The following is a 12089-nucleotide window of genomic DNA, read 5'->3' as shown; positions in this document are numbered from 1 at the left end:
AAACAACACTTGAATAATACTTTAGTTACACCTGGAGTAACACAAGCTACCCTGCAGCATACAGAAAATACTCAAAAGGAGCTACACCATTACCAGCTGTGATAACACTTTAATGATCAATAATTATAATCAAAACATAATATATAACACTGAATTGGCTATTTTGCGAAACAATACTTTAAATATATTTTGATGCCAATACTTTTGTACTTTTTATTGAGTTACGTTTTGAATGCAGGACTTTTACTTGTAACAGAGTATTCTGGTACATCTACGTTTACTTAAGTGCATGATCTAAATACTTCTTCTACCTCTGAGTACCATTACATTATTGTCTACAGTAAGTAAAAGTCTTGCATTCAAAATCTTACTTGAGTAAAGGTACAAAAATAGGTAAATGTACTTAAAGTATCAAAAGTAAAAGTAATCATTGTGCAGAACAATTTGCATATGCAAATTATATTTACATATGCGACATTTCTCGATAATACTGTTGCATCAAGTAGCATTTTAAGTTTGGAGACCAACACAGTTCTGATTGAATTGTTGTAAAATATTTAAATAATTTGACTCTTTTGTGACTTTAAGAGTTAGTCCACTTATTACATTGTTAGAGATGCATTTGGTTAAAAGTAGCTAAAGCTGTTAAATAAATGTAGTGGAGTAAAATAGCATTATTTCCCTTTTAAATGGAATAGAAGTATAAAGTAGCATAAAATGGAAATACTCAAGTAAAGTAGCTACATTTTTTACTTAAGTACAGTACTTGAGTAAATGTACTTGGTTACTTACCACCTTTGCATACAAATAAAGCATTTGTATGCCAAAAAAGAGACAAATGGACACACAACATGTTATATTGGATTTTTTATTTTCTTGCGATCAATGTTTTGTAAAATAAAAATTTGAAAAAGTGATAACCCTTTTTTGTGGGTGAAACCCCTCCAATGTTTATCACTGTATCCATGATATATAACCCAGGACAGTAAAACAACTTCAATCTGAAGGAGAAAATAAAAATATAACGTGAACACCCTACAGTTCGTATATCCGACAGCACTTGAATGCAGCAAAAGTTGGCTGGTGTGTTAACAGTATCTCACGTTGCCGGGAAATAACCAGGTTTCCCAAGGACGATTTCTTAACAAATGCCTCTGTATTTCCTGTTGAGAAAGATTTACTCTTTATGGCAGTATATTGATAAACTTCTGTGTTAGCTTTACGGATGTATACATTATTAAAAATACATTCAACAGAGTTATAAACGTAACTTTAAAAGAACGAAATGTTTTTAAATACCTAGGCTTCAAAATGACCATGTACTTTTGTAAACATTAACATATCTGCCTCAAAGTCAAGTCAACTTTATCGTCAACCTTCCAATTTGTGTGTACAGAGAGAGATTGAAATATACCGTTTCCCACAATCCCGAATATAGAAACAAATGTATATAAAAAATGGGATTGGATTGCTATCAAAAGATAATATACTGAATGGACCTGTAGACATCAAATGTTATAAATGATACTTTAACAAACAAAACTAAATGTTTTTAATTATGTATGGCTACATTTTTCAAAATGCCAAATATATACTTTTGTAAACATTATGGGATTTATATCAAAAGATAACATACTAAATGGACCCATAAAGATCGACTATGAAGGGTACCCTTTTTGCTTCAGGTCTTTTATGGTAAGACCACACATATGTTCGTCTGCAGTTTTTGAGGCTGAACTTAATGTGCATTTTATGTGAGTTACAGCTTCCTCTGTGGGACACTTCCCCCATCATGACGTCAGCTGGATGTGAGCTTTCCTCCCCATCCCAGCCTCAAACTGACGCATTCACATATCAGCTCTTCAGCAGCAACTTGAGGTGAGTTACACCCCAGCAATCTGGAACACTTTCTAACTGTGTACTAGCATTGGTGATCATTTCCTGTACTTTAACAGCTTATATGTTCCCTGCAGTTGGACCGTAAAAGAAACAGAGAGCCAAGCATTGCTGTATATTCTCATATTACTTTACAGAGCTTTTACATTCCTGTGTCTGAGAGTTATGTAATAGAAACATTCCCGCATATCTGATGTGATGAAAACGTGTAAAATGTGTCACTGAGAAACACTGCAGCTGCTTATGATGCTGGATTGACCGTTAAATGTGAACTTCTGAAAGTTTACCTTGTGAGAATAAATCATAGATGTCTTACAGATGTCTTTATCCAAATGTTTGAGGTTTGAGTCACTTCATGTTCAAGTGAGTGAAGCATAGCTCTTCCAGATATGTGCTCAGACATTCATTCATGGTAATCTCTGTGGGTGGAAAGTATTGTAAAGCCAGGACACAACCACTTTCTCCCTGGGAGTAACCAAACTGTGGCCATCTGAAAGTAAATCTTCACACATTTCCAGGAAGCTGGGCAGAGCTACGTGGTCGTGACAGTCAAACTGAGCTTTTATGACGCTGGTAAAACATCTTCCTCCTGCTTTTCCCTTTGTTCTCAGCATCAATATGCATAACAGAAATATAATTTTCATATTTAAAAAAAACAAACATTCAACTAGCTTTGTGTCTTGCCTCTTATGGCGTCTTTTGTAAGTTCGAGTGCATTAGCCCTGGATAGCTTCAGTATGGAGAGGCCATGGTTATTTAAGTCATTTGTTTTTACAAAAACTTATCGCTTAAAAAAGAATACCTCATCATTTGGGCAATATGCTTTCTACCGAGATGATAAGGCGCTGAATAAAAAAAATGTGGTGCAAAATTCCAGTGAAAACGTTGTAGCAAATTTCCATCACATTTCAGAAAAACATTTTAGAAATATGTTATATGTCAAAAAAATAAATAAAAGATCAAATCTAAATGTAAAAATGTAAATCTAAAAAGTTAAAAAAAACATCCATATAGGAAACAAAGTTAATTGTCTAAACTGTTGTCCTGTACAGATTAAATATAAGATGTAAAAAGTGATATTTAGAGGTGCTGGTGAAGTGATTTTGCTTCGTGGTTTGCTTATATACTGTAGTACTACCTTGTATCTCTTGTCATCCATCTTTCAGCAAGAAATGAATGAGGTTTGTTTCCCAAAATGTAGCTTGAAAGTTACTCATATAAAGTCTTCCAACAGCAAACCATGTTGTTGGTCCATGACCTCCAGAAGAACACTCTTTCAGAGTTGAAAATAAATCTGTGATAATATGGCTAAGGTTTGAAAATTACTATTTTTTGCCAGGCAACCTCTGTCAGTGTGGCTTCAATAATAAACGGTTAAGATTCGGGAACGGTTGTGGTCAAGCTTTACAAAACAACATTGTCTCGCGGTATTTGCTCCCGTCATAATTACTACGGCTGCTAGAGGGGTTTGTCAGTTCAGACTTTTGTCGTTTTTTGGACACTGAAATCAAGGAAGCTGTGGCTTTTCTTCGAAGGAGATTCTTAATTATTCCTGTATGTTCATCTCAAAGGGATAATCCACCCGTTTTGTACCTCATGAGAATCCAAAGCCTTTTGTCTGCACACTTGATGGGTGGCTCTTCAAAGTTTGCGACTTGCTTTGTCGCTGAGCATGGCAACTGTGGTCAGTTTGGGTTTTCATCAGTTGTGATTGATTCAAGTGGTGAGGGCAGCATTTTAGACTAATAACAACTGTTTAGAAAACTCTAATTGTATTTAATGAGAAAATACATTTTTGAAGGAAGCAATTTAAGCTTTACTGAAGGACTGCTGATATTTTTACATGTTTAGAGATTAAGCCATAGTGTAGTTTACAACTTCCCCAGCCTGTCTGAGGCTCTAAGCCCTAAGCCTATATACATAAAGACATACAGGTCGAAATAAATGGGTTTAGTGATGAGAAATACATTGTTAAAATAAATGCATTTGATGACAGCAGTGTTATTGACATGTGTGTGAACCTGTGCTTAAAGGTGTGTTTTGTCACTCTGCATTTGTTTTGTTAAAAAAACGTAAAGATTTTTAAAAAAAAAGCAACGGCCGATTTGAGCAAATGTTACTCAAACAGAATTAAATATTGCAGTTGTATTTGATTTGGTAATTTAGAAATGTGTTAGGCAGCAGGGTGATGGAATTAAACTGCTGTTCCTGTGTTCAGCGGTTTGAAAAAAACATGTTATGGTGTGGCTCAATTAAGCTTGGACGGTAATAGTTTTGGGAACGATGGAGGTCTATAGCTTTAGCTAAACGCTTGTTACCAAAAGAGCAGGGGCGGTTCTAGGGGGGTCCGGGGGGGCCAGTGCCCCCTAACACTGACCTCTGACCCCCCTGTGGCTCCCCTAACAATTTTTTTTTTTTTTAAATGTATATTTTCTGGTACTCGGTTTGCCAAAAAACGCAGGATTTTGTTGCTGTAATGTGAGATTGTGCAGACACCCTTATGTAAAGTAGAGATGTAACTGTTCATTGCCTTTATTTTTATATAAATATGGTGTTAGTGCAAACATTGCACTATAACTTAAGCTGAAGCTAACAGTAATAACTATAAGATATATCTGAAATAAATAAGTGTACTGAAACAAATACCAATAACTGTATTGCATTGTTTTCTTATGCGCAATTACTTCATACTGTCTAGTTCTCTTTTTCGTCCTGCATTTATTGTGCCCCCCTCAGAAAATAACTGGCCCCCCAGTGGCCCCCCCAGTCAAATTGGTCTAGAACCGCCACTGCAAAAGAGTCTTGATGTTTTTGTAGGGTTAGTTAACAAATACAGAGCATCATAAGATGTACCTTTAAGCACAACACTGTGGTCATCAAATGTATTTGGTCTAATAGCTTATTTTTCATCTCTAAACACATTCAGTATGTTATTTACTGTGAGATATTTTTTATAAGCAAGCACAATCTGAAAAGTAAAGAATCCTAAAAGTCTGCTGTGATCAGTAAGTAAAAACTAATGCTATGCAGCCAAACACTGTTCAGACCCTCCAAACTGTGTCTCCAAATATATCAGTGTGACATGTGCGTACAAATTATGCACAAGCCTTTTTATTGAATTGTGCAGCCATACAAATCATTAATACTCTTAGACATTGCGAAATAGGAATATTTGTACAACATTAAAGGCATAAAAAGGGGATAAGAAACAGGATGTTAAATGTACTGTAGATAATTCACTTCTGTTTTAAAGTCACATGAGGCAGGAAGGAAGAATGTGGTGGTCAACTCTGCCCTGGCTTCAAAACCAGGCAGAGTCGTGTTCGTGGCCCAGACCTTTGTGAAAGCCAAGATTTCTAAACAATGTTTTCCCTGGAATCTCAAAGCAATCTTCACAGTTATAATTTTCTAAATGTGTGTGTATGTGGGAAATTCAATGAGGGCTCCAAGTGCCAAGTGTGTGTGCCTGTGTCTCTGTTAGTGTGTGTGTGTGTGTGTGTGTGTGTGTGTGTGTGTGTGTGTGTGTGTGTGTGTGTGTGTGTGTGTGTGTGTGTGTGTGTGTGTGTGTGTGTGTGTGTGTGTGTGTGTGTGTGTGTGTGTGTGTGTGTGTGTGTGTGTGTGTGTGTGTGTGTCAGAGAGCTGATCCAAACCAGCTGTCAGTGTGTCCACATCCCCTCTCTTCACGTCTTGGTAAGGCCATACTTAGTGGATGAGAGACACAGGGGAGCGACCTCGGAACATTTCACTCAGCTATCCAATAACATGAATCTCCCGTATGAAAGTTGACCTGCGCTGAAAGAGTCCTGAGTTTGTTTATAAGACCCAAGCATTTTTATTTGTATATAAACATTTCTCTCACTAATGCTGATTTTGAACAGCAGTTGAACTTAGGCCACAAAAATGTCAGGATTATTATCTTATGTCGAGGTAACTTTATTATGTGTTGATGAAATGAAAGTTCACACCAGCACCCCGGGGTTGTTGTACATCATTAACCGGAGTAATAGAATCGGACATGGGGAGGACCGATGTGTTAACAAAAGATTCAATTACAACATAAATAATACTGCTGGAATGCAGTGGAAAAATATTCAAATATTTCACTTAAAGGGGCCCCATCTGTTCACTTTCAGGTTAAAATTGGTATTTGTGACATGTTTCCATGCTGTTCTTTTCACCCTCCGTCTGAAACCAGAGCCCAGTCTGCTCTGATTGGTTAGCTGGCCAGCTCTGTTGTGATGGGTAAACTGCTTAAAGATGTCCCGTCCCTTAGCCTATCTTGTACAATTTGTTGGAGCGCTAGCCAATAGAAGCGCTGGTGTCATATAGTGATGTCACTATGTCATGGAAGTAAACAAAGGAGTCCAATGGAGGCGCTTTAGGCGGGGGGGGAGTGTATAGGAGAGAAACTCCCATCGGAGGGAACGTTGGGATTTTAGCCTCTGTAGACCATTTACATGCACAGAAACCTATACAGCACTACAGGAGTGGGAAAAAAAAAAAAATTGGTTCCCTTTAATATACAGTATTGTGTAAAATGTTGTTTAGTATGTCTCTGATATTGATTGTGTTCTCTTTTCTATAGGCTCAGGTGTGTTTCTGAAGACACCCCCCCCCCCACACACGAGTCAACATGCTGCCTGAGACCCTCCTGCAGCAGTGATGGCGGCCCTCAGCCCCCCTGCCCCGCTCCTCTGTGTGCTGCTGTGTGTGTCGGTGGCTCTGCAGCGCTCTGACCTGCGCCTGGCCTATGTGACCCACAACAGCTTCTTCTACTACTCCTGCAGCCAGCTCCCGCAGCCCTGCAGCCTGTCGTCCCTCACAGACTGCAGATGCAAGGACATCCAGTCGTACTCCACCCCTGTTTTCGGGGCAAGACGTTTAACAGTTTGGTTCACGTCGCCGCTAAACACGGCACGTCTGCTCAACAACTCTGAGGTGAGGCACCTAACTCTCATCCACTGTGGATCCAGAGAGACGCCTTCTTCTTCCCTGGAGGGACATTTTTCTGTGCAACACCTGGAGAGACTGACCATGGTGAACATGGCGCAGAGGCCTGTTTATCAAAGTCCAGATGCAAACAGATTTAGAACCTCAAACAGTGACCCAGACAGGGATAATGGAGCTCACTTTGGCTCAAATAGATACAACAGGGAAGAAGACACAAACATGGACATGGTTGAGGACCTGCAGAGAGATTCCTTTGATTTTTCCCCATCCCAGATCCAGGACATCTTCCTGGGCAGGGAGCTGGGAGCAGCGTTTCATGAACAGGCCCGACTGGGGGTCATCCACAGCTCCGTGCTGGAGTGGGGGGCAGAGGCCAAAGCCTACACTGTCCAAACACATATAGACAATGACGGCATGCTGCCCTTTCAGGACCTCCACCTGCCGAAGTTACCAGAGACCTCTGTCATATATGTCAGCTTTGTGTACTGATACTGAGTAACTTAGAACAACAGAGGAAAGAGGATCCAGTGTGCAGGACCTGCAAACAATCTCTGTCTTGCTCAGCAGGGGTCCTGTTTCAGAAACTATCCTCTTTCTTAAGGAGAATCTAAAGTAGGATTTTTCCCAATTGCTTTTCCCTTGCTTACCAAACATTCTAACCAATGGCCACCAATCTTTCCTCACATGACCGGGCTAAACTACTTTGTATTTATCATTGTCACATACGATAACATACATTGACAAATACAAAGATTGAGCAAAAACAGCAATGGACACTCAAATTTGAGATAGATAATTACGTATAAAGGGAAAGTTTCTTAGTCGTGATACCAAAATAAGGAGAGATTATTCAATATTTTGATGAATAAATAAGGAGGGTCTTGAAATACAAACTCCCTAAGTTACTTATAGGGACATTCACTAAGAACCTTAGAAAACTACATACGATTTTATTGTCAAATAGCTTTAATTGTATTTTTCCCAAGCGACCTGGAAAGCATGCACAGCTGTTTATCAGCATGATAGAAGAAGATATGTTAACTAATGAGAGACCCTCTGAGGGAGCAGAATATCAACCCCCTCCAGCTGACGAGTCCTTTGTTTATAAATACTGTAATTAGATAATGTAATCCCTAATATGAAATAATAGTGGCTTTGAACGAGTTGAGCATTTATTCTCCTCTTGTTTTTCCTCTCCACCAAAAAGAGAAATGAGAACTTCCATCAAGAAATTCATCCAACAAAACGTCTGAATTCAGACTGAATGAGAAGCTGCTGGCTGTTCTTTCTTCGGTTCAGGAAGCCACGTTTATCAGATGAGAAAAACAGGAGGGTTTAGTATTTAAGCCAAAATGTCATAAAGAGGGAGGACATTCCACACATTTGGACACAGAATGAATTCCTCGCAGCTCTGCTTTTTTCATTTTCTCCAGCTGACACTGACCTCTGGTCCCTGTGTAACAGCACAGATATCTCCTCTGGGACATTGAAGTTTGTTTTGAAATGTATGCAGCTTTAAACCACAAGATGGCAGCAGATACATCTCAGTAAAAGAGGAAGAAGCAAACTGAAGTGTTGAGGAAGGACTGAGATAATATACATAAATATGACAGCAGGAGATAAAACATGTTTTCTTCTTTTTGTTCTTAAGGTCTTCAACTGTTTTAAAAATCCAGTAAGCATTAAATTCAACAAATGTGTCATGAAGCATTTCAGCACTTTAAAAGCTTGTGATGAATGACATAGGATAGAGATACATTGTTAATAGTAAATGAAGTGTGGCATGATATTTATTGGTTTACAAAAGTGAAATTAACAATGTTATCGCTTGCGCTTGTATACAACAAAAACAAAAATAAATGATTAACTCATGGCTTGTAAATCAATTATTAATATTGTCCAAAACCTGGTCTGTCCAAATCAAATCAACTCCACCATCAGGAGGGGATTGTTGCAAAAATATACAATATATGTTCATATGTGTACATGATACACAGTGGCACATCTAATATTATACATATAAACCATTTGTTGATTTTAGAGTTTCACAAAGAAATGCTTTAGGTCTGTCGTCTGTGAAGTCACATTTTAAAGGTGTGACCAATCTAAAGCTATACACAAATAAAATGTTGTTGCTTTTGCATTGTATATTTAAATCTACTCATTACGAGGTACAGCTGCATTGGTCATTAAAAAAAGACGTGTGTGTCTTTGTTTTCATTTGTTAATTTGATAATGATTGCAGTCCTGTTTAAAGACGCTGTGTGTGTGTGTGTGTGTGTGTGTGTGTGTGTGTGTGTGTGTGTGTGTGTGTGTGTGTGTGTGTGTGTGTGTGTGTGTGTGTGTGTGTGTGTGTGTGTGTGTGTGTGTGCTGACACCTGCTAGAGAGCTGCTTATTTGCATGATAAACGTGCAGCCCATCTTGTTAAGCGCCCTGAATGTAAACTGTTGATCCTGCACCTGAGAGGTCAGCCCCGCCCCCGATAAAACACCGGGGCAATTACCAGAGAAATCCCCGGATGTGTTGTTGAGGAAATCCTAACCTAAAGGGTTGGGGAGAAACTGTGACCTTCACTTGGGATAATGTGAAGACAAACTATGGTGTAAAAAGTAGGCCTACTAGTAGGCTACTTTAGTACAATTATGAGAGTACGTTATTTGAGTATTTACTTTTGCTGTTCTTCTACCCAACCAATCCGCATAATAAGTAGGCTACTTTTACTTAAAGTAGCCTACATGTGTATGCTAGTAGGCTACTTTTGTACTTTTACTTGAGTAACATTTTGAATGCAGGACTTTTACTTGTAACAGATTATTCCTACAATCTACTTCTACGTTTCCCTAAGTACAAGATCTGATTACTAAAAAAAAAAAATCAATTACGTTCAGTCTGATATTCTGAATGCGTAATATAAAAGGTGGACAGGCGGGGACTACATCGGATTGATTTTAGATCCCTCCTTTAACCACGCTGCCACCGTCTCCTCACCGGCAGTTTAGCAGTAAAACATTTTTATAATCAGACGTTATTGTTCGCCGCCTCCTTGTGGGAGATGCGCCCATGTTCATTTTTTAAAAGGGCAAATCAACCATAATTCAGTTTATAGACTGCAGCGCGCAGGGGAGAAATGCCTGGATGAATATTCAGTAGAGACCGCCTGAACTGCCACGCTGGGTGATTCATTGGGCATATGTAAATATCACTCACTTTAATTGCCCCTAAACTGACTCAACATAATGTTGTCATTAGCAAATTATTACTTATTTGTGATACTAATGGTACGGTATGGCGCGTAGAGCTGAAGCTCCACATATATGATTGCAATTACAGCTCTTTTATTCACTACTGATGGATCTCTGTGTGTGTGCGTGTGTGTGTGTGTGTGTGTGTGTGTGTGTGTGTGTGTGTGTGTGTGTTTGTATGTGTGCGTGTGTGTTTGTTTGTGTGTGGCTAAGGTGCCAACAATTCATTTCTTAGACATGCACGGAAGACTTCACTCGACCCAGTCATTAGACACACACAAACACACACGCACACACATCACATACAAACTGAACTCAGGACAGTTTTATGGACATGTTAATGTGTTCTTTATGTATCTGTATCATCTGGACTGATTTAGAATTAAAAGGAAATCATTTCTCCTCTCAACTTCTTAAACCTTAATGTAGTTCCTTATTCACTATAATAATTAGATCATAATTACTGGTTAAATAAAAACAAATACAAATAAAGTTAACTGAATGGTTATAATAGACATTTATCTGTGTGGCAAGCCTTGAGATACTCATATGAAATACAATTCCAAGTTATTGTTTGTGTATATGGACTATACCATCTGAAAAATATGCATTCAATTGAACGTGTGCAAAAAGATCAACATGTTTTTATCTTATAAATGATCATGTATAAAACTACATATTTGAAACTATGATTTTTAATCCTGATTTTAGAATCTAAACTATTCAGTAAGTGATGTTTTAGAGTCCTTAAAAAGTGCAGTTCAATTAGAATCTGCATAAAAAACCCTAGTGAATGAAAGATATTTTAAAGAGGAACAACAACATCTATGTATGCACAAAGTACGATGTGATCGTTTGTTCTTTGCTATAATGTTGATAATGTCGTCATTTAATAAAATAAATAATCTCAAGAAATCTCAAGAAAAAGGAGTTATATTTTCCCAGATGGACAGATTGAGACTACTGATGCGAAATGACCACAAACAAAGTGGGTGTTACTGCTGTCCCAAAAGATTTGTTTTTGTTTTAGATCTCCTCTAAAAAGTGACTCAATTTATGTTAATCTGAAGAAAAATGATCGGGGATTAAAGATACTTTGTGGATTTACTATTGCGAGATTTATTAATTCATACACAAAAACAAACAAAGTTTAGTTCAGAAAAACAAAGCCTGGCATCAGATTCTTGACATTTACCTAAATCCTCTGACTGCAAACTCCTCCATGACTCACCCTGAAACCCGAGGCTGTCGTATTTTTTTAAATGACCTATTGTTGTATATTTTAAAAGAAAAATCCCTGCCTGTTTGTCACAGTCTGCACAACACGGTGTGGAGTTGTTTTATAGAGGCAGCAGCAGTTTGAAACAACAACCATGACAAAACAGGCCACCAAAACAGAGGGAGAGAGAGAAGGACAGGCAGGGACAAATAATGATGTGTGTGCGTCTGTGTGTGTGTGTGTGGGGTGTGTGTGTGTGTGTGTGTGTGTGTGTGTGTGTGTGTGTGTGTGTGTGTGTGTGTGTGTGTGTGTGTGTGTGTGTGTGTGTGTGTGTGTGTGTGTGTGTGTGTGTGTGTGTGTGTGTGTGTGTGTGTGTGTGTGCATCTGTGAGAGACTGTGAGGGAGCTAATAAAGTAATGTGATGGATGATCTCCTTTCTCCCAGAGGGACCAGCACCATGTAAATTGGCCCACACAATGCATTATGGATAAGGCAGTTGAGATTATAGCTTGTTAATGTGTCCCTCCCTCGTCCCCTCCCTTTCCTCTCTCACTCTCTCACTCTCTCCCTCTGCTTCGGCTCAGGCAGTGACATGGTCACCTCATTGTCGGGGCACGTGGGTCTTTTAGGTGCAGATGGAGAGGGAGAGGAGCTGTGCCAGGTTTGGAGTAAGTTTGTGTATCTGTGTGTGTAAATGTATATTACTGACATGGCGGGGACCAAAGTCTGTTTACACAGTCACATCACGATGACTGACCTCCCTTATGGGGACCGTGTTTTT

General features: G+C 38.7%; 1 protein-coding gene across 1 annotated transcript; it reads left to right on the top strand.

Annotated features, from left to right (window-relative positions):
* The first annotated feature begins 1848 nt into the window (after window positions 1-1848).
* Window positions 1849-8719, top strand: si:ch73-52p7.1 (uncharacterized protein LOC100321084 homolog). Its single transcript, XM_034237736.1, has 2 exons — window positions 1849-1878; window positions 6482-8719. The coding sequence occupies exon 2, from the start codon at window positions 6559-6561 to the stop codon at window positions 7333-7335; it is 777 nt and encodes a 258-aa protein (XP_034093627.1). The 5' UTR covers window positions 1849-1878; window positions 6482-6558; the 3' UTR covers window positions 7336-8719.
* The last annotated feature ends 3370 nt before the right edge of the window (window positions 8720-12089 follow it).

The sequence above is a fragment of the Gymnodraco acuticeps genome, unplaced genomic scaffold (genome assembly GCF_902827175.1).
Source record: "Gymnodraco acuticeps unplaced genomic scaffold, fGymAcu1.1, whole genome shotgun sequence".
In the NCBI taxonomy this organism is placed as follows: Eukaryota; Metazoa; Chordata; class Actinopteri; order Perciformes; family Bathydraconidae; genus Gymnodraco; species Gymnodraco acuticeps.
The sequence above is the reverse complement of the archived record's forward strand: the minus strand, read 5'-3'. Positions and strand labels throughout refer to the sequence as shown.

Bases quoted from the DNA above. Each gene is read 5' to 3' on its own strand.
- si:ch73-52p7.1 (XM_034237736.1), top strand. From the start codon at position 6,559: ATGGCGGCCCTCAGCCCCCCTGCCCCGCTCCTCTGTGTGCTGCTGTGT.